Source organism: Phyllostomus hastatus, unplaced genomic scaffold, assembly GCF_019186645.2.
Source record: "Phyllostomus hastatus isolate PE091 unplaced genomic scaffold, TTU_PhHast_1.1 phas_contig_348, whole genome shotgun sequence".
In the NCBI taxonomy this organism is placed as follows: Eukaryota; Metazoa; Chordata; class Mammalia; order Chiroptera; family Phyllostomidae; genus Phyllostomus; species Phyllostomus hastatus.
The window spans coordinates 10761516-10789266 of NW_025333860.1; the positions used below are offsets into that span (position 1 = coordinate 10761516).

At 41.1% G+C, this 27751-nt stretch overlaps 1 protein-coding gene and 1 pseudogene across 1 annotated transcript; one reads left to right on the forward strand and one right to left on the reverse strand.

Moving 5' to 3' along the window:
* Window positions 1-358: 358 nt before the first annotated feature.
* Window positions 359-22443, reverse strand: SPTSSA (serine palmitoyltransferase small subunit A). Its single transcript, XM_045841284.1, has 2 exons — window positions 22212-22443; window positions 359-2241 (listed from the first exon to the last, which is right to left on the reverse strand). Exons 1-2 carry the CDS (start codon window positions 22426-22428, stop codon window positions 2138-2140), a joined length of 321 nt encoding a protein of 106 aa, XP_045697240.1. The 5' UTR covers window positions 22429-22443; the 3' UTR covers window positions 359-2137.
* On the forward strand, window positions 5369-12242 carry LOC123820411 (annotated as a pseudogene).
* Window positions 22444-27751: the final 5308 nt, after the last annotated feature.

The window sequence follows — 27751 nt, forward strand, 5'->3', positions numbered from 1 at the left end:
CCGAGTGACAGCAGTGCACACAGAGGGCTGCACGAGAGGGGAGGAACCCTGAGCACAGGGAATGCAGGTCTTTTCTAGTGCTCTGTTCTCCAGGAGAAGACACTCCCTATTCTGCAAGACTCTGAGCAAACCTGCCCTTTTTTCTGGGATGGGACACCATCTCTTCTCTATGTTCTCTATCATACAAACATCTCTGAAAAATAGTCCAGAATAAAGGCAGCCAGTACATCTGCTTGTAAGACATACAGAAACATAAGAGACCCATGGAGGATTGTCTAATAAATACCTTCTTGTAAACAGATAAAGTGAAATGACTGCCCCACTTGTCATTTGCTAACAAATACACCAGACACTTCAATCAGTTGGTAAGAATGTGCTTCCCTGATTTATTCATTATTTTTTAGTTATATATTCATTATTTAGCTTGAGATAGTATGAGTACAGCTCAGACAAAACCATATCCAACTACTTTTAACTACTTCAGAACTAAATAAGCCCATATTAACCTCACCATCCCTACCTAATAGTGATGATATAGACTGACTTTTAAAAAAAAAAAAACACAATCTGCCCTGTGGTTCAGTCAGGTGGAGCGTCATCCCGTGGACAGAAGGGTCTAGGGTTTGATTCCAGGTCAGGGCACACACCTGGGCTGCAGGCTCAGTCCCAGTCAGGGTGTGTGTGAGAGGCAGCCAATCAATCTTTCTCTCTCATATCAGTGTTTTTATCCCTCACTTTCTCCCGCCAGTCCCCTCTCTCTAAAAATCAGTGGGTATATCTTCGGGTGAGGATTAAAAAATAATAATTTTTAAAGAAAACAAAATTTTATACATTACTCATTACCTCCAGACTAGAAAATACTTCACAAGTCTAGTCCTTAAAGTTTAGTGCCAAAAATACTTGCATTTTTAAAAAATAGCAAAACTTATCCTGGAAAGCATAGTAAAATATGTCTAATTTTTTAAATCAGCAATACTGTTACATTGAGAGACATGTTAAGATATACTTACTACTTATATGTCCATAGCAGGCAATTCACAAATATAAACACTAAATCAATATTTAACCAATGAGGAAAAAATATACTGCTACAAGCAGCTGATTTTTCTGTCTTTGAATTTAATGAGTTTACATCAAAAAATTGGTCATTTTACATTTAAGGAATAAAAATCTTTTAAAAAATAATACAAATCAGGAAAGAAAGGATTTTAACCAAGTTTACATTTCTTTTGTTTCAGCTTTTAGCAATTCATCTCATCCTGTTTTATTACAATGTTCAAATGCATTTGCAGCACCCATTACAATCCTGAAACTGAACTTAAGAAAGTATGTTGTTAATAGCGACCCTCAAAGGAAACTGATTTACTTTCCATTAAAAGCTCTATGCTATACAAGCATCATACAATAACGCTACCTAACCACCTTTTATCTCAGGAATCACCACCAACGATTTCTGGAAATGAGTCCACATATGAATTAAATATTTTAAAGGTGAAATGTTCCTTATTTTTAACTTTAGCAAGATCTTCCTTTCTCATTGTTGAGAAACCCTTTAATAGTTTTAAAGCAGATACTGTTAAGAGTCTAGATAGCTAAGACTGTACTCCTGAGTTCAAACGTACAGGTAAGTCTTTTGTAAATAGTTCTCAATAAAATATCCTCCCTCCCCATCCCCTGCCCTAATTCTTACAAAACTTTGGTCGAGAGTAGAAATATATCCAGGCAGATGTATATGCCGTACTACAGCATGAACAATAAAGCCCAACTAATGACTTTGGGTTTTAGAAATAGAAGGCAATTAAAATGTACTCAAAGTTACATTAAGAAAAGCTTTCACAAGGTAATATTTAAACAGTCACAAAGGTTAAGAAAATACTGATATCAAAGTACAAATGACTACAATGTTAAAATAGACAAAAACTACTATACAAGAGCCTCTTTTAAAATTAAAAATAAAGAACATAACACATGAGTCAGGATCATTTTCCTGTTCTACTCATGAATTTTAGTCTTTATATTGACCAGGTTGGTTACACTGACATCCAGTAGAGTTCCTCATGACGTCTGATGAAGTCTCATTCCCACGCCGGAGGGTGGATCTTCCCTGAGGAACCGCTGGCGTCCGGCCACCTCTCGGTCATTGTACGATCTCAAAGTAGTGCAGTATCGCCATGATGTGCTGCGGCATGAAGACGTAGCCTGTGTACAGCGCCATCCCCACGATGGACACCAGCATGGAATCTGAGCTGCAGTTAAGGGAACTGTTTTTCTGAATTGATTCAAAACAAAATCCCAACATTTTTCAACAAGTGTGTTATGTTGAAGTACCCATTCACTTGATGCTTTCTCATATATGTCAAGTATTTATAAAGAACTAATAACAGTGGCCACTAATATTAACTAAAATTTTTAAGCTCATTTTACCTTCACCATCACTTTACAAGGTAGCTACCGTTATTCCCCCATTATACTTCAGAGCATCAGACTGCTTAAAAAATTAAGCATAGAAAGTAACACTGTTCAACCTAAGAAATAGAAATGTATAAAAATAAAATTGTATTTAATTGTTGTACATGTTCTACCAACTTGAATAATTAATAAGAACATACGATCCAAGATTATTTATTTTTAGAGAGAAAAGGGAGGGAGAAAGAGTTGGAGAGAAACATCAGTTGGCTGCCTCCCAGGCCCCCAGCCAGAGACCTGGCCCACAACCCAGGCATGTGCCCTGATGGGGAATCAAACTAGCAATCCCTCAGTTTGCAGGCCGATGCTCAACCCACTAAGCCACACCAGCCAAGGCTGATCCAGCACTTTTAGATTTTGGCTAGAATGTGGCTAAAAGCTTTTGCTTTGGCACCAAAGCTAAAATCAATCATACACCAAAAAAAACTAAAATAAAATAAATCATACACCACCGACATATAAACTGACAACACCTGCTACTATTAAACACTTAATATTATCACTAAACTTTGCAATAACGTCAAATAAAAGTCATCTGGAAAACCAGAACAATAAACATTTTGTACTGTGTTCCTTCCTCTTGTTCCAAAGGAAACTGACACTGTATATATGCAAATCAACAAACGGCCCTAACAAAATGAAGTAAAATCTAAGAGCTCTTCACTTAGCAGAGTCACATGGCCATGCTAAGAGGAGTAACAGCTTCTGAACTGGGACCACGTTTTATTCATTCATTCATATTCTCTTGGTCTCTCTCCCCCTCCCCACCGCTGCCTCATACCTTTCAGCTCTACATGCTAGTAGTTCTGTAGTACCTTGCATTCTTTTATAAGATAGGGTTTATATAAACAATGTGCTTACAACCAACCAATATTTGCATAACAGTTAGATGACAAACCTCTGTTACATATTATCTTTCTTGACCCTTAACAGAGTTCCCGTGAAATATGTATTATGACTGTTACTTCTTAGAGGCTGACGAAGCACTATACGACTTGTCCTGGGCCACACAAGAAGCTGTCTTTAGAGCCAGAGAGTAAACAACTGCCTGAGTCAAATTCTAAATTCATTCCCCTCATCCAGCAAACACAGGTAAAAAGTCTCCCATAATCATTTTTTAAGTTTCCTTTTTAGCCTCCTTAACCTGGTTCTTTCTTAAACTACCACTTTCTATTTACCACTTTTTTTTTAATAATACTTACTTGGGGCTTCCACATCACTCATTGTTCGTCACCCACACCACTGACTTCTATCCCCACTGCCACCCCCACGCTATAGACACGGCTCTGGCTCACCAACGACCTCCTAGCGAATCCAACAGCTACTTGAACTGACACTATTTTAGCTTCTCCTCTTCAAAATTCTTTCCACCCTGGGCTGAGGTACTCTTCAGGGTTTGCCTCTCATCTTTCTCACCATTTGTCTGTTTCCCTGGCTCTCTTTCTCTGTCTGTTCCTTTTGTGAATTTTATGTTTTTTCTCTCTAATATATACCCTTCCTCCCTCCTGGTAGAGCAACCATGCTCTTTGGGTGGGCCTAGCCCTATCCCACCTCCAGGGCTAAGTCCTAATTGATCTTCACCAATTAGTAAACTCTTTTCTTTGTAACACTGCCTGCCCCCAACCCTGACCAACCAGCCCCAAGGTTAGCGCGCTCTCTCTCTCTCTCTCTCTCTCTCTCTCTCTCTCTCTCTCTCTCTCTCTCTCTCTCTCTCTGCCTAGAACTGCAATCTGCTATCTCTCTGCCTAGAACTGCAATCTGCCGATGGACTCCTGGAATCAGTGTCACTTCGCCTCCATGAGGAAAGGGAGACTCGGAGCAAAGCTGACTCAGGAAGGTGGTGGATCAAAAATAACGGCAGACAAACGGGGCCAGACCTTGATCAAACCACCCTGAAGCCCACCCTACCACTGGATTTTCTGATATATAAGCCAATAAAGTCCCTTCACCCTTAAACCAGCTTGAGTTAGATTTTCTTTGTTACTTGCAGCTGAATGACAAAGCATTCTAAATGACAAAAATGGAGTTCCCAATATATTACCTTGGGCCCTATATGCCTTCGTGTTGCTGACCTGACCCCATTTTCCATACTGCAGACAGTATTTCCTACAACTTACTGAACATTTCTATCTACGACATTCCGCAACGTACTGTGAATCCAACAGGAGCCAAAACTGAATTTATTTTCTCCAGAACTACTTCTTCCTATGAGTCCCATTTTTTCAACTACTTGAAAATAATTGATATAACTATTGATTAACCATCTGCCCAGTCATCCAATCTACAAACTTGTCTGATTCCTTGTCTTCACATTCAAATTATCTGACTTCTCAGTTCTTCCCAACCCCTACAATGAACTCTGCAGCTCGAGTTCCCCATCCTAATCAATGATAAATGATTGAGGTATTTATCATTCCTTTCTTAACCATGTACAAGTTCCCATTTTATGCCTCTAACCACTTTCCATGCCACTCTTTACTAGAGTGCTCCTTTTAAGATTCATTAGGCTTCCCAATGCCCCTAGGGATAGCCTTTGAAATTCTAAGCCAAGCATCCAAGGACCTTTTCAATCTAGTCTAAACTACCTGTTTTAGGAGGTAGTTTGAAGGAGACAGGAATTGAGAGATTGAGACAGGGGTTCTAGTATAAGTTACTCTTAAGGAAGTTTTACCAAAAGGGGAGTGAGTAGAGCAGAACAGAGCAGGTTCAGGGGCTCAGCTCTCAGGAGTGCTCTAGAGCATGAATTGTACCACATACAGTTAGTGTTTCTTTGAGGCAAGGGGCCTGACCTTTTGTATCCCTTATCTGTCCATCATTGGCTACAGGATGGAGTGAGGAAAACCCATCTGAGCAAGACAGCTGCCTTGGCTGAAAGTAACAGTCTGGAGAAGGGGACGGCTAGATGGCATTAGCCGACAAAACTCAGTGGCTGGGTAATCAAGGTGAGGACCAAGAGCATTACTACACTGCTTTTCTGTTGTGGTGGTAGTGGTTGTTGTTTTAAGATTTTATTTATCTTTAGAGAGGGGGAAAGGACAGAGAAACAGAGGGAGTGAGACATCGATGTGCAAGAGAAACATGTATTGGCTGCCTCATGCACACCCCCGGCCCACAACCCAGGCATGTGCCCTGACTGGGAATTAAACTGGAGACCTTTAGATTTGCGGGACGACACCTAACCCACTGAGCCACACCAGTCCAGGCCATGCTGCTTTTCCACTGTACCTCCAACACTCCAAATCATCCCAACAAATCCATCCTATTCGCAGCCATATTACATGAGTCTCAGGAAACAACACTCTTTACTGCTCTGCCTTTTAATATGATTTAATAATAACATAAGAATAATAGTAATAGCAGCCAGCTTTCATTTGTGAATGTCTAGTGTGTGCCAGCAGTTAGGCACTTCAGCACATTCAAGTTAACATCCCCAACATCAGAACGAACAACAGAGCCAGTTTCAAACCAAGTCAGCTAACTCCAAAGTCGGTGTTCTTGCCCGGGCCGAGTGGCTCGTGGCTCGGCTGGTGGGAGCTTCCTCCCTGAAACTGAAAGGCCGTGGATTCAACTCCTGATCAGGGTGCATACAGAAGGCAACCGATTAATGTTTCTCTCTCACATCAATGTTTCCTTCTTTCTCCTTCTCTCTCTCCCTCTTCCTCTCTCTCTAAGATCAATGACCATATCCTTGGCTGAGGATTAAAAAAAATCTGTGCTCTTAATCACTATACTATAATACAGCAACTTTCAACCTTTTTCACTTCATGGCACACATCAACTAATTACTAAAATTCTATAACATACCAAAAAATATATTTTTGCTAATCCAGCAAAAAATAGGTATAATTTTGATTCATTCACACCAGATAGCCATTATTGTGTTAGCTGTTGTCATTTTTATATGACAATCTGAGGGAAAGAGGTCGGTGCCCCTGACTAAACAGTCGGATATTGCATGTTTTAAAAATTCCTGCAGCACACCATTTGAAAATTGCTGCTATAATACCTTCCTACATATAAAGAGTCCTATTCTCCCTAGTAAAACCTAATCCTTCTTACAGCTCAGTTGGTTATCTCCTCTTATATATGGCCTTTCCTGGCCCTCATATTTTCCCCATTCTTACCACAACCTCCTGGCAGAGTTCATTGCCCCTACTGCTCTTATAAAACAACACATCTCACCTGACATTATCTATTTGTAGACAGGTAGATAGTCATCCAGATTATCAACTCCTTAAACACTGGAACAATGTCTTACTATTTTCATATCTCTTACATCTAACATATCTAACCTAACATACACTCAATAAATATTTGACAAATAAAGGATCGGCTCGAGAAACATTATTTGACTCTAGATTCGCTGTGGTACCCTCGGCATACCCCACACACTGTGTGACTGGCACACTCTGTAGTGACTATGAAGGAGAAAAACCATACCCACTTCTAGGCAACACTGTATCTTCAAAATGCTTTTTGGTTTTTCACAGGTTTTATGTAAATCTTATAAAATTATACACCGAGCAAATGAAATGGTATAGTAATAATCTTCAGGTCACTGATTCAAATTCAATTCAAATCAGAAGTGATTACTAAAAACAGCTATTTGATTGATTATATTATATTTGCTTTATTTCACTATATTTCTCCAATTATGGAAACCATATTAAGGAATATGAAAGGAATGTGCATGAATTAGCTTAACAGAGACTATTATAAGAATCTGAAAATTAAGCTCAATTTTGTGAACACTTGTCTTTTTAATTTTTTATATATATTTTTTAGATTTTATTTTTTTAATTTATTTTTAGAGAGGGAAGGGAGGGAGAGAGAGAGAGAGAGAAACATCAGTGTGGGGTTGCTGGGGGTCATGGCCTGCAACCCAGGCATGTACCCTGACTGGGAATCAAACCTGCGACACTTTGGTTCACAGCCTGCGCTCCATCCACTGAGCTACGCCAGCCAGGGCTTTTTAATTTTTATATGCATAGAAAATCATGATACTTTCCTAAGTGAAACAAGAACTTATCAAAACTTAAAAAGGTTTTTTGCTTGATTAAAATGAAAGATACCTGAGTTCATGGCTTTGTATAGCATTATGTTGTGATGCATACATGTGGAATAGAAGTGATAAGAAATAAATGGTAATTATATATGCTAAATTCAGGATAGTGGTTACTTGGTGGGAAGAAATGTGGAGGGAAAGAAGGGAGAAGCCAGTGGAAAGGGGCATTAAGGGGGCTTCAAATGTATTAGTAATGTTTCTCTTCCCCTAGTTGGTAATACAAGCACACTCACTATATTATTTTTGTGCAGCTTCTGTCTGCCTAAATAGTAACTTTTTTAATAAATAAGAATTGTAAAGGAAAAGGGAACAACAGATAGTACCAAGACTAAAAACTGTTTTGTGTGAAAGATCTTACTCCTTTAAAAAGTTTGCTAGGCATCACCAGATCTGATCTGTTACTGGGAAACACACAGAAAGTGTTAGCTCCCAGAAATAAAAGAATTCTCAATTCAGGCCAAGAAAAAGAAAATTATCAAAAGTCACTTGAACCTAGATGCAGATGCCAATTTGTAAGTGGCCAAAAGAAAAACCCTTAACCTAGCCTTTTACCCAGAGCCACTTATTAAATTTAACTTTTATACTGTGTCCCACCAAAAAATGTTTCTATATTTTGATACCATCTCTCTTAACTATTTTCAGAATCACAATAATTAAATGAGTCTCTAAAAATGAGTTTTCTAATGCCCTGGCTGGCGTAGCTCAGTGGCATTGAGCTCAGGCTGCGAACCAAAGCATTGCAGGTTCGATTCCCGGTCAGGGCACATGCCTGGGTTGCAGGCCATGACCCCCAGCAACCGCACATTGAGGTTTCCCTCTCTCCCTCCCTCCCTCCCTTCCCTTTCTAAAAATAAATAAATAAAATTTTTAAAAAATGAGTTTTCTATACAATTAAATTTCAAAATCATTCCCCCAAATTATCTCAAAGCTCTGTAGGGGGAATAGTTCCATTGCACTGAGTTGAATATTCTCTGAGATTATGCTTGGCACCATGTAAAAGGGTAGTGGTATTGTCACTCTTAGGCACTGGTTCTATTATGACATTTGCAAGGTTAGATATATGATGCTCGTCTCCTTAGAGGTGTTCTCACAAACAGAGCTAAACATACTGTTTAGAGTGTACCAGCTATAATTTGCTATCTGGTACTTAAGTGGATTTCCCAATCCACTGCATTCTTTAACACACCTCTCAAAGTTCACAGTATCCTTGACACACAATAAGGTACAAGATACAGAGAGTAGAAACACCGAACACCAGAGGCAACCTAGGTTTGAGTTGTGACTTTGCCAACACTGCGTGCATCAAAAACTCTGATCGCCAGTCTCCTTATCTATAAAATGAAGAAGACACACATCCCCTACCTTTCCAGGATGATGTGAGATTTTGGAATCAAATCTATTTGGCAAAAAAAAGACAATTCTTATTAAAACTATCAGTGGAGAGCTTGGGCATTTAACATCATGACTCAAACCAATGTTTGAGAACTTCCCAAAGTCACCCTGCAACTGATTTGTTATTAACTTATAATACAATCCTGGGACATCATAACCTCTCTGGACCCGAGCTTCTCCATAAAATGAGGCTGCTTCCTTCATTAACATTTTAGCATCCCACTTGCTTGGAGAGGGCATTTGGACCCCACCTCTCAATCACCTTTCACAGAATCTTCTGTTTCACATGCAGAAAAAACAGGAAAATAACCAATGTTATCTAACACACATATATTGGAAGGGAATACACAAAATAATAATAGAGTAATCTTTCTCTTTGCCAAGCTCCTGTCGTACGTGTAATATAAGTATCAGTGGCTGTACGCAAATTAATCAGATCCATATTCTAGACGGCACTATGTGATTAAGAAATAATAGAGTTAATAAAATCTAGATTAAAAACAAAAGACCTCAAAAACTAAAAAAATAGGCTTTTCAGTTTTGTGGGTTTAAAACTGTCTCTACCAATCAATTTTAAGCACTTGACAGGGAGGGCCCGGGCTCAGCTGCTCCTTTGCTCCCACTTGTAGTGCCTTGCAGGAGAAAGTAGGTGCTTCATAAATCATTCAGGAACCGAGCAGCCAGTACACCAAGAAATGCACAGGTGCCGAGATAAATTTGTTCAAGAGCTGAATGAACAATCAGAAGTTATTTATAATCTGGATATAACATAAATATTTTATGGGTTCAATGGATTTAAAAGCAAATAGAAACCATCTATCTGCATGTTGTTAGCTGTTTCTTTCATAGGGAAGCCCAGCTAATCAGGAGCTGGGTAAGCTTCTGGATAGGAAAAAAATAGAGATTTTTTTTTGCCAGTACAAGGGTCTTCTCCAACCCTTGTCCAGCAACACCAACAAACAAACAAACAAAAAGCTAGATAATTGAAGAGAGAAAATGCTTTAAAAATAAGTACAGTAATCAGAGGAAGTAACTAACATTTCTTGTCCCAAGCAGTAACTGCATTATTACCACCTACCTCAGTAACATATTCACAAGACTTTGGAGAAATCAAAAGTAGTTTTTCACTGAGAAAAGGCTAGGGACCTTAGTTCCAGTGGGTATGATTTATCTTTCCATTAAACTATGATTTCCATGCTGTAAGTCTCTGATTGCCAATCACATCAACAAAGCTAAAATGTCACCTAAAACAATCCTATGTTCTATTAGACTCCTTCTTTAAAATTAATTCTAAAATGCTCTTTTTAAGCTTAGAAATACTCAAAAGTTTTGATAAATCTAATTTATTTTAAGAAACCATCCTACTGAAAATAAAAATAAAGCATTTGACAAAGTAGTACCATAGGCTGTTTGGTGAAAACCAATCAAAGATTTATAACCTTCAGCAAGAAACATCCCTCTACTCAGTGGCAGCACAGGAAGGAGTCCTCTTAGCTCTAAGACATTTAAAAATTAGCACCTGCACCGGGGCTCCTCACCTGGAGGAAAGTGCACCTCCAGGTGAGCAAGCACAGTGCTCTACCAGTGCAGGCTGCACTGCCCCTGCACCTCCTCCAGGGCAGCCCATACCACCTGCATCACATCAGCATTTCCGGTCAACCCTATCCACACATCTTTAATGTCCCCTGGGGCAGCTTCCAGCAGGCCTGCACAAGCTACCCAAGTTATCCCCGACAAAGCCAATTAGTGTTAGTGCCTGCTTACTAAGCTGAATAGCGTTTGAGTGGTCTGCTCCAGTGCTATCATACCATAAACCCTCTTTACTTGGGGAATTTTCAGGAACACGTATATGACATGATAGCTGAAATTTTGTGCTGGTAGTAATTCTGCTTTTTATAATTATTGATCATAAACACTATCTTTCTCTCATTTCATAACTATTATTTTTAAGTATTCTAATTTATAAAAGGTATATGCAATACACTACATTAAGTAGCTCTTCTGGATCATGTAGTTTAATTATTAAATTTGAGCATTGTTTGTTTGTTTTTTTTAACCAAAGGAACTTAATCTATCTTTGCTCCCAAGTACCATAAACGTTACAACACTCAAAGCCTGGGGCAGGGGGACGGGGTCACAAAGCCTTAGAGAATGTGAAGCACAGCTCAGCAGGAGGTTTGCCTTATCAGTGGCCGGGCAGCAGGTGCCTGGGGCGCCCAGAGTCCTAGGTGAAGCCGTGCAGGGTGCAGCCTGACGCTGATGGGCAATGCCAGGAAGCAGTGCCTCAGGAAAGCGACCCTGGCCTCTTCACCAAACTCATTAAAGTATTTGGTTACAGAGGAGCCCAAGTAGAGGAAATATGGAGTTTAGAGCCTGAGAATTTTGAAAACTTAGAGCCAATTCACGGGTTAATTCTTCTTTTCAAGTGGCAGCCAGGAGAACCAGAGGGGAGGGCTCTGTGGTTTAGGACTGCAGACTTGACAAGATATTTTTTGCCAAGCAGGTAATTAATAGTGCTTGTGCTACTCCAGCCATAGTAAGTGTGTTATTGAACTGTACTCATCAAGATGTCCATTTAAGAGAGACATTATCAGACTTGAAAGAATTTTTACAAAGTTTTGACGCAGCCATGGAAGTTTGGCACTGGGCAATTTGGATCTCATCAGACAAATACACAACAGCTTCTCAAAACAATGAATGTTTAAATTTGATGCAAAGACATCAGCAAAAAAAGATGATGCTTTTCATTTTGTCAGTTACATTCCTGTTAATGGAAGCATCTATGAATAGATGGATTAACAAAAGGATGAATTAATTTAGGTGCATGCAATCAAGATAAAATGACTGGATCAGCACTGAGGTCAGTCATAGAAAAAGGGTACAAAAGTACAGTGCAGGTGAAATTCAATTTAACTTAATAGCCATTGTGTCTGACAGAAAAATGATATATGAACAGAGTGCAGTGGAGTTCAAAGACAACTTGCTGAGGAACCCATGCATACAGATCAGGGTAATATGTTAAATGGTATTCGGTCAGAGGTTGCCAAAATCTTAGATGCTTATTGAAGAAGTACAGAAATTGAAAAGATATAAGATTGAAAATATCAGAAGGAAGCATAATCACTTCCCTTTAATCATGGAATTGTTAAAGACTTTATCAGGACAATAGCAGTTAATACCACTAGTAGAAAAGGCAAAAGAAAAACAGAATGCAAAGAAAGCACAGAAGACGCCCTGTGCTGTGGACACACTTCTGCTTCTGCATTCATTTTCATGGAAACCATCAAATATAAAGGACTTTGAGCAGAACCCCAACTGACTCAGTGCACGTTTGGGAAATGGTACAGTCTCTCTGGGTCCTACAAGAGCATGGATTCACGAACGTTTCTCTGGCTGTATCACATGTGTGTAGCACCTATTAAAGAAACACAATGTTAAGAGTGAGTCTATTCAATATATGGTGTTGGGAAAACTGTACAGATATGTGCAAGAAAAATGAAACTAGCTACCTTCTTCCACCATATATGTACAAGAATAAGTTTAAAATGGATAAAAGACTCAAATGTCAGACTCAAAACCATAAAAATCCTATAAGAAAATCTAGCCAGTAAAATCTCAGACAATGCTCATAGCAATATTTTTTATGATATATCTCCTCAGGTAAGGGATACAAAAGAAAAAATAAATAAATGGGACTACATGAAACTAAAAAAGTTTTGAACAGCAAAGGAAACCATTGATAAAATGAAAAGACAACCCACTGAATGGGGAACGTAATCACCAATGACACATCTAATAAGGGGTTAATATCCACATTTTATAAAGTACTTATAAAACTCAACACCAAAAAAACAAACAATCCAATTTTTAAAAGGCAAAGGATCTGAATAGACACTTTTCTAAAAAAGGCATACAGATGTCCAATAGACATATAAAAAGATGTTCAACATCACTAATCATCGGAAAAATGCAAATTAAAACTACAATGATATACCACCTCACACCTGTCAGAATGACTACCATTAGCCCTGGCTGGTGTGGCTCAGTGGATTGACTGCCAGCTTGCAAACCAAAGGGTCACTGGTTCAATTCACAGTCAGGGCACATGTCTGAGTTGGGAGCTAGGCCCCCAGTAGGGGGAACATGAGAGGCAACCACACGTTGGTATTTCTCTCCCACTTATTCTCCTTCCTTTCCCCTCTCTCTGAAAAATAAATAAAGGAAGAAAGGAAAGAAAAAGAATAGCCATCATCAATAAACCAACAAACAAGTGTTGGTGAGAATGTGAAGAAAAGTGAACCCTCATGCACTGTTGGTAGGAATGCAGACTGGTGCAGCTACAGTGGAAAACAGTATTGACTTTACTCAAAAAAATTAAAAATCTAACTACCTTATGACCCAGCAATTCCATTTCTGGGAATATATTCAAAGAAACCTGAAACACTAATTCAAAAAAACTGTATTCACCTACATGTTTATCACAGCATTTACAATAGCCAAGATTTGGAAGTAGCCCAAGTGCCCATCAGTAGATGAGTGGATAAAAAAACTGTGGTACATTTACACGATGGAATGCTACTTGGCTGTAAAAAAAGAAGGAAATCTTACCTTTTGCAACAGCATGGGTAGACCTGGAGAGGATTATGCTAAGTGAAATAAACCAGTGATTCCCCATTGGGGGCACATGCCTAGGTTGTAGGCTTGACCCCCTGTCAGGGTGAATGTGAGAGGCAACCGGTAGATGTTTCTCTCCCTCTCTTTCTTCCTCCCTTCCTCTATATCTAAAAATAAATAAATAAAATCTTTTTAAAAAAAGAAAGGAAGAAAAGCTCTCATATCGTAAGGAGCACAGATGAGGGACAGTCTAACATTGTCACCTAGCCAGTCAAATACAAAGGCAGTGCAAACACACTAGAGCAGTCTTCATACTAAAGCACAGGAGCCCTGGGGTACAAGGCTTTCTAGAAGGTTAGGACGAGTTAAAGGGACTCAGCTTACAGATCTTCAGCTTCCGCTGTACCTCTCCTGAAGGGGATCCGGGAAGTCCTGTGATGTGCTAGTTCTTTCCCATCCCCACTTACAACTTCACTTCTCCCACTTTACTTCCTGAATCTTGCAATTCCCCTGAGAAATGTAAGTATAAAAATATAAAAGAATATCTGGGACAACAAACAAAGGAATAATAACTAACTTGTACTGTACTTAATTTCATTCAAATAACAAACTCCTGGCATACCTCCAAGACTCACCTACCTATCCATCTACTAATTTGAATTCAGAAGTTATCCACCTTCCCAACCATAGCCTAGCAAAACGGTTTCCACATAGGAGGATGGCAAGAAGGGCCATTTCTGTTATCAATGCGGTGGTGACAGGGGAACACACCATCAACATTCGCAAGCACACCCATGCAGCAGGCTGTCAGAAGTGTGCCCTTCAAGCACTCAGAGATCCAGAAACTGGTCATGAAGGAGATGCGAACTCCAGATGTGCCCGTTAACACCAGGCTCAACAAATTCTTCTGGGCCAAAGGAATAAAGAATGTCCCACACCATATCCAAGAGCAATCATCCAGAAAACGTAAGGAGGATGAAGATTCACCAAACAAGCTCTACGTTCTGGTTAACTGTCACCACTTTCAAAATTCTTCACCTAATCAATGTAGATGAGAACAAACCACTAGCTGTCAGATAAAGTTACAAAGAAAGTGAGGCAGGAATTAAGATGCCTACATAATCATTTGAAGAGAAAAATGGCATTGAGCTTTTTCTGACAGAAATTAAGGTTGATTTTGCCTACTTGGCTTCACAATGAGGGCTGGCTTTGCCAACTAGGTTATATGATGAACATTTTCTATGAATTGTATGAGAAAATTATACTTTTATGGCTTTAACAAAAACATACAGCAATAGCTGTGGCTGGAGTGGCTCAAGTTGATTGGGCATCTTCCCACAAAGCAAAAGGTCACTAGTTCAATTCCCAGTCAGGGCACATGCCTGGGTTGCAGGCCAGGTCCCCAGTAGAGGGTGCTCTAGAGGCAACCACATATTGATGTTTCTCTCCTTCTCATTCTCCCTTCCTTCCCCTCTCTCTAAAAAAATAAATATTATCTATAAAAGTTATAAATACATATATAAATGTTATATATACATATACATGTGTATATTATATACCTAGACATGATGTATACACACATATGTATATATAATAAAATACATGTATGATAAGCAACAAATTAAATCCTTTTGTAACTGCCTGAATTTATCATGAAATATTTCAGATGTCAACTAAATGAGTGAGATGATACACAGTACATGCTTTTTTTCTTTTTTTTTTTTAACCTCAGATCTGATGAGAATGACCACAGTACACACTTTTGGGGACTACACAAATGAAAGTTTGAGTACCACCCGGCTGGAGGGCTGGGAATATTAATTTATCAGTTATAATTATTCCTACCTCTGCTTTCCTCTTAGTCCTTTCTGGTAATGGAAAGCTGCATTCATTTCTACAAAAGGAAGATCAAAAGGAAAAACCAACTTAAAAAAGGAAATAACATAAAATACAAATGAAATACTGAAGATTTTGGGAAGAAATTCATTTACCACATAAGTTTGAAGACAGTGCAAAACATCCTGGTTATTTCAAAGTTCTTCTGAAATCACATTTTGTTTGAAATTATATTGATAAAATCTTTCTAAATGGCATTAAGCTTATTTACTAAGAATATTTTTCTAGAGGTAACCCTCTCTAATAGTAAGAATTTCACCTAATAATCAGATCACATGCTGATTTTCACTGGAAGTCTATTTAGACTTTCAGGTGATTCTATATGTACAAACATTTTCCTTTTTTATATTTGAGTTTATTCTTCATTGAACTTTTAAAACACTGCTGTAGTTAAAATATTAAAACAAGAACAAAGCACGTAGTGAGCATATTATTATAGTCCTTCACTCATTCACTACTGTATGTAAAATGCCAGCAGTGTTACTCACTGGCCTCATTAAGACGTCTGACACTAGCCCTGGCTGGCGTGGTTCAGTGGACTGTTAGCCTGCAAAATGCAAGATCACCAGTTTGATTCCCGGTCAGGCCACATGCCTAGGTGGCAGGCCAGGTCCCCAGTTGGGCATGTGTGAGAGACAACCAATAGATGTATCTTTTGCACATCAAAGTTTCTCTCCCCTTCTCTCTAAAAATACATAAATACAAATCTAAAAAAAAAAAAAAAAAAGCTCTGACACCGAACACCATCCTCAGATGCTTCTCCATTGTAATGGTGCCATCTTGATTTGGATCAAAGTCCACCAGTTCTACCCGGCCCATTTTATCGGTCTCTTTTGCTTCCTTTCTTGCAGGTAGGGTTTTTTCCAACAAAGAGAGCTTATCAGGAGAGAGAACCCTCCTCAGGAAAATTTAACTTAAATTTGATGACAGGGTGACCTTTTTCATATGGTCTACAATAAACTAGTGTGCCTTCATTTAGCACACACAGTGTCTCCATGCTTGACAATCTGACCTAGGTGAGAGGTGATGACTGTGGTTCAGTTGTCAAGAGCAGATATCAACCTTGGGAAGCCACACAATGCTTCAACCAGCTGTATGTCCATACACATGAAAAGGTCTCCTCCTTATCAAGTAAAAACAGCCAACTACTCCTCCCACCCCATGTTCACTCAACTCCAGCCACACCTGCCTCAGTTATGGTCTTCATGTAGGCCAGGCAGGCTCTGGACTCAGGGACTTTGCACTGCAGCTTCCTCTGCCAGCCATGCTCTTCCCTCAGATTTTACCCTGCTCACTCCCTCACCTCCAGTATGTTTTTACTCAATTATCTTTCTCAAGTCTTTATTAAGTCTCTCCTAGTATGCTCTTTAAAAACAGCAACTCTGTCCCATCAGTATATTTCTTATCCCCCTGACCCACTTTTCTTTTTTCTGTAATGCTTACCACCTAACATTCTACCTAATTTACTTACTATAAAAGTTCCACAGAGAGAGAGAGATTGTATCATTTTCTTACTGATGTATCACCAGCACCTCAGGCAGTATCTGACACAAGGTATTCATGCAGAAGTATGCTGAAATCAGTATGGCCTAATCTGCTTTTTCAATTTTACTTCCCACCTATTCTGCCTTACAGATCTCTGCTCAGCCTGTCAGCCTGATGTACTGGCCATCCCAGCACACCTCTGTACCACACTACCTTCCAATCTGGGAAAAACAACACTCAAAAACACCTCCCTGAGAGTGCTCTGGGCACGCCAGTCCCCAAGCCCTTCCTGCCCAGCTCCCTGAGCTCATCTGAGAGCATGTGTGAATTTGAATGTTTCCTGAACCTTGGCTCTAATTTTCTTGAAGAAAGAAATGAACCTCATAACCTTGGAAATTTACTAAAGAACTTCCTGTATTAAAAATGAGAAAAAAAAACACTTCCTAGGATGTTTTTTTTTCATTCAAAACGAAAGAGTTTGGGGTTTCGTGAAAAAAAAAAAGAAATATATATTCTTATGTCTTATTTTCCTATTTTATTAAATATTAATGTGTCCGTAAGGAAATAGTTACTGGATTTGAGTTACTCTACTCAAAACACAGGAGGCACTTCCCTTCATCTCTGGAACTCGCACTTCAAAGCCTGAGAGGCCTGACAGGATCAGACTTCTCTCCTGCTACTTACACACACACACACACACACACACACACACACACACTTCACTCTGCCATAGCCACCGTGACCCCTCAGCAACTCTGAAACTTGCCTGCAGTACTTACTCCCCTGGAAGTCTTGCTTTGCTTAAATCTTTCTAAATGCCTTCTTCCTGACCACTCTAGCCAAAACTGAAGAATACGTCTCCTTCCTTATTTCCTACCCTCTTCTCTGTTTTGTTTTGTTCCATAACAGCTTTAACAATCTAATCACCAATATTTTTTTTACTTATTTACCTAGTGGTATTAGAATAAATACTTTTATCTCTTTTACTCACAATTATAGTCCCACTATTGAAAACAGTATCTGGCAATTAGAAGGTATGTAATGCTTCTGGAATACAGAATTCAGCAAGTGAATAGACAGAGCAATGCAAATTTTTAACATCTCCAAAAACAATTAAAGAAGTTCTTTCAATCATAGCCTTTTCTACTTCTTTACATCTAAATTCTCTCCAAGAAATGAATTCTGTTCATCACAAACAGCCAAGCTCAAAATCTACTCTAAAAGTAGTTAAGATCACATCTCTTTTACCATTTCCAAATAGCTATGCAATTGCTTTGAAATGACATGTCAGTATGTATGTATTTTAAATGTTTCTCAAGCAGTATTTGTGTGTCCAGCACTGTGGTTTTTAAAACTCTTGCCTTGAAGAAACAAGGCCTATTTTTCAGGGGGAACCTAATTCATAACCTTAAAACTGCCTACATTTTTTTAAATAAACAGAAGTATAAAATGCCACGGAAACATAAGAAGCTGTAAAGAGACGGCAAATAAAATTTAGCAATTAGAGAATAAAACCTCCCTTTTTAATTAAAAAAAAAAACAAGGCTAAAATGACTCTGACTTGTGCTTCAAATTAAACAAGGTATTTTTAACTTTTCTACCTGTCCTCAACAGCGTGGTTACAATGTTATTCGATGAGGCACTACAGGAGTATCTCACTAGTTACAAAACCTGGTTTTCCTCTGCCCTGATGGCTGCCAATAGGGAATGGGAGCTTTTGAAACAGGTTAAAAACTTCCCCTCTGAGATGGATTCATTGTAATACAATTTAGCACTTCTGTCTTAACGCAGGTGTCAGGTTACACTTTTTTGTAAGATAGATAAATGAAGAAAGTTTAAATACTGGTTGACAAACCAAAAGCTAATTATCATTTCAAATGTGCTATCAGAAGAGAAAATTTAGGATGCAGGTTCTAGTATGGAAGGATTTACAAAATGAATTTATAAATGTTTGTTTCAAGAACTATTTACAAGGTGTCTGACTTGACACAGATGTATTTCCTTATTTTAAATTATCTTTTTTATGAATCACAACTTCCTTAGATAACTTCAAAAACCCTCATATCCAATTGAGACTGACCTTTCCACTTACAACAGCTATTAATTCACTTCTAGCTATTTGATTCGAGAAGAAACAGAGAAGCAAATTCAGATGTTCAAGGATGCCCCTATAAAGGGTGCAGAAATGGTTATCAGTTTTCCCTAAAATAAGGATAACTTCACATTATTAAATGAGTTAAAGCAGTGAAATGCAAACTAATGTATTTACCTTCTTCTAGAGTCCCTCTGTCCAAGACTCCTAATTCAGAAGCCATTTTTTCAGGCAGCCAGACAAATTTCTCTTACACTAAATTTTAGGTTTCTAGTAGTGATGATTGTGTTCAATGTAATTTTTTAAAGGTTTTATATATTTATTTTTGGAGAGAGGGGAAGGGAGGGAGAAAGAGAGAAAGAAACATCGAAAGGTTGCCTCTCACACACCTCCAGCCGGGCACCTAGCCCACAACTCAGGCATGCACCCAGACTAGGAACAGACCCTGTGGTTCACAGGTCCACACTCAATCCACTGAGCCACATCAGCCAGGGCCAATGTAATTTTTAAGACTGTCTCTTTCCAAAATAACGTAACTGGCCACAAAACAGTTTTGCATGATGCTTACTAATTATTAATGAACTTATAAAATTCAAACTGCTTCACAGTAAGTAAGGCTCCCCATTAAGTAGGAAGAAAACCCAGCTTTCTCATTCAGTTCTTTCCTCCAAGCTAGAATAAGGATTCTATCTCAAATAAATGTCCCAAACTTTAAAACTGAATGTCTGACTTCAAAATAACTCTAGAAGTTGAGTTGAATAATATAAATACAACACCTAATATTAATCTAAGATTAACTCATGTCAAAGAATTGCATTTCTACCTTGGATTAATTTTTTTTTAATCCTCACACTAGGACATGCTTATTGCTTTCTAGGGAGTGGGAAGGGAGGGAGAGAAGCCTCCATCTATTGCCTCTCGTTCAGCATCCCTACCGGGGACCCCTACCAGGGATGAACCCCAACCTAGGCACATGCTCTGACCAGGAATTCAACTTGTGACTTTTTGGTTTACAGGACGATGTTCCAACAAAGTGAGCCACACCAGCCAGGGCTACACTGGGTTAATTTAATAATGTAAACTTTGAAATAAACTTTCTTTTCATCTTAGGTTTAAAACCATATTATTCTACAGTACCCAATGCTAGTTGGTTGTAGTTCTCAGTAGTACTTTAAAAATTGAAATCTGTTGGTCACATAATCCAATGAGAAGTCAAAAACTTCAAAGGCAAAAATCTAAAGATGCACTACATTTCACTTCATAATTTATTTCTCCATCCCAAAGCAAAGCCATCGCCTAGATATTTATGCGACACTATGACTATTGCAACATAATACAGAAAAAATGTAACATCATTGATACTGTGGCATTTAGCCGCATGCCCACAAAAGCTTCAGAAGTTAACAATAATTAATAATAATATGGAATAATTATAACAAGAGTCTGTAATAAGTTATATGAATATATTCTGTCTGTCTGTCTCCCCCTCTCTGATAACCAAAACGGCCACTAAGAACAGGTAACGTATCCACTGGATACACCGGACAAACGGACAAATGCACATTCTGGGCAGGACAATGTTTGTGTGAGATTTCATCCCACCGTGCAATTTAAAACTTATAAATTACTTATTTCTGAAAATTTCAACTTCATATTTTCGAGCCAGGGTCAACCAACAGGTAACGGAAACCACACAGAGCAAAGCACAGAGGAGGGGTGCACTGCAGGAGACTCTGAGAGGGGGCTCCACGTTCAACGTCTGATTTCCAGAGTTTCAGTTTAGCACACTGTTTCAGTTCACTGTTAAGATGAGTCTGAATCAAGAAGCATGTGCTTCTGTATTGCAGCACACCTTTCACAAGGATGACCTCATGAGCCCTAACCTACAGAACTGAGAGTTAGCCTAAACTGCAGCTACAGATAAATGGTGCAGGAAATCAGACAGTACTTTACACTCAGACATTGAATCTGAAATATACATTCCAGTTCTTAAGTTTCAGGTTTGGAAAGAAAGCCAACAGTAATAAAAACAAACTTGTAAGCAGCTAAGCTTTCCTCAAAAGTGCTGAAACACAGGCTCAGCTTTGAGTACAATTTTAGGCTAGTTCAACACAAACACACTTATGAAGGCTTGGAATTACCTCAGTCACTCGACCAGAATGCAACTAGACATTTGCAAAGCTGTTCAGAAGCTCCTGCACACTAAAGCACATTGAAAAGGAGAGACCCTGTATGAAGTAAGCAGACTGTATGAAATGTTTGTTTCAAATCGGTCCCCAAGTTAAAAAAAAAAAGTTACATCTCATGATTAGTATTTCTCTTGCAAGAATATCAAGGGACGTCAACGTGGACAAAGGAGAGACAAACAGAACAGACTTCGGGGAGCCCACCTTCAGAAGCTTGAGTTACTAGTTGAGGTTGTTAGGAAAGTTAGATGAGTTCAGATACAAGCAAAGTGCTAGCACAATTGCTTGGTTCATGGTAAACACTCAATAATCATTAACGAGTATTCACTAGCTATATACGAAAGCAGGTGCAAACACTGTCTACAACTACAGATTCCTTTTCAGGCCCTCCTTCCATGGCCTGTGCAAACAGCAAATTAATGCATAAAACACACTTTTTAAACTACCCATTTTGAAGACCAAAGAGGTACAATAACGAACTGCTTTCAAAACTGTATTAGGCACAACCTGATTAAAAAGCTAGAAAACTGGTTAGCATTTCTAATTGGAGCCAGTGCCAGTTAAATCAGGGGCATTTAAAGGTCAAAGGCGTCCAAGCCGGGAGCGATTTTTTCCACTTTCACTGTCCCTGCCTCCCACAGGAACTGGGGACCGAACCAAAGGCAGGCACGGCCGGCCGAAGCGCAGGCGAGGGCAAGCCAGGTTGGACATCGCCCTAGGGGATTTCTTCCAGCAACAAACACGCTTCTCCCTCGGCCCAAGGGGCTCACCGAGGACCAGGGACCTCACGAGTTCTCGCCCCCCAACCCCAGGCCCCCGCAGGAATGCCGCCCTCGGCCCCCAGACCTCCGCCCCGCGTGGCTGCAGCGGAGAGGCGAGTCCGGGCGCGCGCGGGTTCCGCGGGGCCGTCCCCCCGCCGCCCCCCCAGGCCCTGCGCCCGGGGGGATGCCCCCTCTGCCCCCCGCGTCCCCCACCCGGCCCCCCCGCGCCCGCGCCCGCGCCCCGGGCAGGATACTGAACACGGTCCGCTCCCAGGGCTCCAGCATGTAGAGCGACGTGACCAGCAGGTACTGGTAGTAGAACCAGGACATTTGCTTCCAGGCCCGCGCCAGCGCCATCCCCGCCGCGTGCCTCCTGCGCCGCAGCCCCACGTCAGTCTGCCCCGCAGGCCTCCGGGCCGCGTCCTGAAGCCCCGGGCCTAGAGGCCCGCCCGCCCGCCGCCCCGCGCCCATTGGCCTGCGCGGCCCGGCGCGTCACCCGTGGGCACGCCCAGCCCCGCGCGCGCGCCCGGGCGGTCGGCCGCGAGCCCCGCCTGGCCTGCGACCATTGGCCAGGCTGCAGCCTCGCACCGCGCCGTGCCCTCCCGACTCCCCCTCCCCGGCCGCGCCCACGCGAGCCGGAGCACTGTCCCCGCGAGAGCGCCCGCTGCGCCCCGCCCCGCCCCGCCCCGCCTCGCCTCGCCTCGCCTCGCCGTTGGTGGGCGGAGTGTTAACGCGGGCCAGGGTCCACCCAGTCCCGCCCAGAAGCGCTCCCCGGGAAAGTCTTTGTGGAATAGCTGGGATGCCTTAGGCATCCCGCCGGCAGGGGGATTGCAGGGGTGAACAGGAATTCCTACCCTCCTACAGTTTACGAGCTAGCGGATAGACAAGTACTAATGACACGAATGCAAGTAAAGCTGCGAGGGGTGCAGAGGGAGAGAATAAGGTGCTCAGAGAGGGTGGGGAGACGAATGTCCCCTAGTGAAAGAGGTCAGAAAAGCCATCTCTGAAGTGTACACACAATGCCACCTTCCTATCCCCTTGCGCACGTGCACACACAAAATACACCCACCTAAACCAACATAAAACCCCATGCACTCAACCTAAAGACAAAAGAGATGATCACAAATATGTCTATCTTCCCACCTCTTTTAGTGGCTATCGGTATCACGTATGTCAAGGTCGAGAGAAGGATGCTGTCCTGGTGGGTTCTGCAGATAATAACAGGCTGCCTGAGATCCGTCTGTGGGCCGATAATTCCTGGAAATGCATTCTTGAATGGTCAGATTTTTCCACTGGTAAATAGGCCAGCAACACTGCGTGCACTCATCTTCAGGAATGAGATGCATGGTTAGCATGTGAAATGACACAACTAATGGCCTGCTGTTTAAATATTAAAAGGTTTACAGGTTAAATGGTCTACTGCTTAAACCTTAAAACTTTCATGGTTGATAATGTTTTATTTATTCATTTAGGAATATCAAGTGCTGTTCATGAGCTGAATGAAGGGGACGGAAAGCCAGAGAGACCAAGATCTGCCTTTGTAAAGGGCCCAGTCTACTAGGGAGGAGAGGCAGGTTCCTGATTACAATGAGATGCAGTAAACAGTATTTTCATGTTGTATGAAGGACGCCACAATAGCCCAGAGAAAATCAGACTGGGGTGTACAAGGCTTCTGGGAAATGGTGCTTATACTGAATATTGAAAGAAAAGTAGACATGGCAGAATGAATCCGGTTGGGGAGGAAAGGGTGGGACAGACATTCCAATCACTGAGCATGAAAGCCTGATGCATTTAAAGGTCTGAATGTGAAAGCAAGACGAATGTGTGGGCAGTAGCAAGACATGGGGCCAGAAAGCATAGGGACCATGTCCTGATGTGTGCGAGGAGGACCTTGTGTGAGGAGCTAAAGAATTTTCAACTTGATGTCCAAAAGTTAAAAGAGCCGATGGCTTAATAAGGTTTGCTTTTTGGACAAGACTTGGGGGTTAGGCAGTAGCCTGGAGATTACTGAGATTACTGAGGATCCTGTAGCAGACATTGCAGAGGGACTGTAGAGCCTGCAAATGGGACATGTATAACCCGAAATCACTAGGCTCCTCCTTACCCTTGAGAGATCCGTGTACACTTGGCCCTCCCACTTCTGAATCTCACTGTGTTGGGTTTCTCTCTCTCCCTATTCCTCACTGAGCTGTCTCTGTTCAGGTATGTTCAGACACAGAAATACTCTTCCTTTATCTTCAAGAACCCAAAGCACCTCAGCACTTGGTGATTCTCAGCTGAGTTTACCCAAGATTGGAAGCATCACCTGTAACCACCCTGCTGCCACTGGGTCAGCTCTCTAGTAGGTGCCATTCCTACCACGCAGTCCTCCCTACAGTTCTTAGTCCCCCAGACCACTGCATCTCTTCGGGACAGCAGCCCTGCTGAGCCAGTCCCCACCCCTCAGCTGCCATGAGATTCTAGTGAACAAAAATTTATCTTGCTAAAGTCGACAACTGATAAGAAATGGGGGAAAGAGGCTGGAATCTTGGATGGTGATGATATTCACAAAGAATCCAGGAGAAGTTTGGCTGAAAACATATAAATTATGTTAGAGCAAGGCTGACTCCATGGTTGCTGAGAGACGTTTAAGTGGAGGTGTCTAGGGGACATTTGGCATGTGATATGGGTCTAGAATTTAGAAGAGAAGTATGAACAGGAGCTAAAGGCATGTGAATTTTCAATAAGCCCCTGGTAATTGATATCCTGATCACAGATGAGGTCACCCCTGGCAAGCACACAGAGTGAAAAGAGCAGAGTACAGAATTAACCCAGGGATTCTGACATTTAGGAGATGAGAGCCACAGGGAGATATTAAAGGGAGCTCAGGACAAGCTGAGATTAATGGCAAAGAGGAGAGATGTGCCCAGAATGGCCCTCAGGTCAAATGGCTCAGGGAGGACCAGCAAAAGTAGGAAAGAAAGGGCCAGTCTGTCTTGTCCACTCGAAGCTCAAGTGATGACATTCACTGTGGAGTTATAAGGGCAGAAACCTGATTCAAGAGGGAGTAGGAAGGAAAGAAGAGAGTTAATTGGACTAAACTTTGCAGGAAACTTGCCTTTGACGGAAAAGAGAGAGATAGGATGGTAGCAAGGGTTTTGTTTGTTTTTTTCAGATGAGAAAGATGTGAGCAAGTTTATGGGCTTAGAGTAAAGATAAGGATGAAGGTGGTGGGATGGGGAACCAGATCTAAATCCTTAATAAACACCCCTCCTTGCCCTGGCTGGAATGGTTCAGTGGTTGAGTGCCAGCCTGTGAATCAGGAGGTCACTGGTTTGATTCCCAGTCTAGGGCACATGCCTGGGTTGCCCCCCACATCCCTAGTGGGGGGCATGTGAGAGGCAGCCACACATTGATGTTTCCTTCCCTCTCTTTCTCCCTCCTTTCCCCTCTAAAAATAAATAAAAATAAAATATTAAAAAAACCCACCCCTCCAAAATATACAAAGTCTGAGTTCTACATCTATCCCCTATTGAAACCATTTGCCAAAGTTTAATCATTCTTCTTCTTACTCAGCTTCTCTGCAGCATTTGACACCACTGAACATTTCCAGCTTATAAAAGTTCTGCATAGTCTTGGTTTTCACCACTCTGTACTAACCTCCTCCTGGAGTTCTCACCACTCCTTTGATGGACCCTGTTTTTCCCCATTCTAAAGTTCTAAAGACTGGCTGGTCCCTCTATTTCTCCATCCATGCCTACTTCCTCAGCTGTCTCATTCCTTCATTTGGATCCCAAAAGTCACTTCAAGTGTTTCTTCTAAATGCTGGCAGAATGTATCTAAACATAATTAAAATGATAATAAAGATTATCATTATCATCCAATAACTGTCTAGTTCTTTCCAGTTTTCAAATTTCAAAGTGCTTTTTACCTGTTATCTCATTTCTTCAGAAAGTTAGTACAACCCCTGTTTAATAACTAGGGGCGCCAGAGTTCCGAGGCATATTTGGGTCCAAACTCATCTTGCACCCAAAACTTACTTTTCTTATCTCTGTTAATGGCAAAAAGTACCTTGATCTCCAGGCCAGAAGCCTTGAACCAGTCTAATTCCCTTCTCTCCTTCCCAGCCCTGACTTCTGTCTCTGAGGGTCATGGAGCCAGACTGCCCAGTCCCTCAGGCCTGCCTCCTTTGGCGGGTGCTGCCATTTTACATGTTGCACACAACCGCACTCTCTTATCAAGATAATGAGCTGGCAATTGTCACTCAAACTTGGTTTACCTGTTACCACTAGCTTTTCCTGCTTGTTAACCCTGAAAACTTTCCTCATGGAAATACTTTTAGCAGTTGAGGAAAAAAAAATGACAGGTTTTCAAGAAACTATCCCATGTTGTTTGCCTCCTGAAATTTTTCACTTAAATAATCTTTTCATTTAAAATGACCTTGTAATTAGTTCACCAATGCATTCACTCATGTGAGTGAATTCAGCACACTACTGTGCGCTCACAATATGCCAGCTGTGCTGGTGACTGGTTTCAGGAAGACCAATGCAACATGCATATTATAATGTTACAATTGGTTTAAAACTTTAATGAGTGCCTCTTTGCTGTGAAAATGGTAAGGCCAGTCACACCGAGCTGGCCTTTAAAGGGTTAATGGCCCAGGAGAGCCCTAAACACACATATCATAAATACTCATATCAGCAACAAGACATGAGGTTCACCCTACCCACTTGATTTTCAGGAGATATTCCTGGACCAGTAGCCACAGTAATTGCCAGGTTTAAGGCCCAGTCCAGAGCCTCTGGTGGCCAAGCTGTTCCAGGAACAATGAGACCATTAGTGAGTTAAAGTACAAAAAAAAAAAAAAAAAAAAGAAGAAGGTAACAAGCAGAGGCTCCAGGGAGAATAGGGGTGAGAGCTGGTTCCCAGAGTAGAGAAACTGCTGGTCTCTTAGTGTGGAAAGGAAAGGGGTCCAGCAAGGCTAGTCAATTTGAGTATAAATAAGGAAAACCCTCCAAATGCATTGCACAGTAAATTCTTGGTTTAAAAAAGTGCTTTTTAAAAATATAACAAATACAGAGAGCACAAAGAACATAAACATCCATAATAGAATGACCATCAACATTTTTATGTGTAATTTATTCAAATGTATTTGTAACAGGGTGCAGCCAGGGGGGTCCCCAAATAGGAATTAGTAATGGGGTCCAGAACTCGGTGTCCAGGAAATATTAGAAAAATATATATATAAGATGTCCTCACCCCCACAAGTCTGAGCTGGGGGATGGGACACATGGAGCAGGGCCATTGAGAGTTGTTTTGAATAGCAACAGTTTTGCAGATAACCTCTAGAATGGTCATTTAACATATTTGTAACGTTTAACGGGTTTCATAGATATGTTAAACAGCTGTGGCCATGCTTTGAGCCAGGGGGATGGGAGTGACTTCAACCCATGATATAACTGGGAGGCAACTCCCCCTGGTTATAGAGCCTGTGTAAGAGCTTGGAGATGATTGGCTCCACACCACAGGGCTACACCTGCCTGGGCTTATTATGGGAGCCCAGTAAAGCTGGAAAAATACAGGAATGCTGGCAGCTGTGGCCAATTGTGGGAGGAGTCAGGAATGGTGAGGCAGAGGAAGATTTGGTGCTGGGATTTAAACCCAGGTGCAGCAGCCATGCAGAATCTTTTTGGGACCACACTGCTTGGCCAAAAAGGAACCACGGACTTCTATTTCTTTTCCTGAGATACAGTACCCTGGGCTGGGCGGAGGAGGAAGGAAGGACTGGGCATTTGTGGGTATTCTAAAGGACTTT

Bases quoted from the DNA above. Each gene is read 5' to 3' on its own strand.
- SPTSSA (XM_045841284.1), bottom strand. From the start codon at position 22,428: ATGGGCGCGGGGCGGCGGGCGGGCGGGCCTCTAGGCCCGGGGCTTCAG. The intron at 2,242-22,211 runs GTATCCTGCCCG...ACTGCAGCTCAG, and splicing joins CTGGGAGCGGACCGTGTTCA to ATTCCATGCTGGTGTCCATC.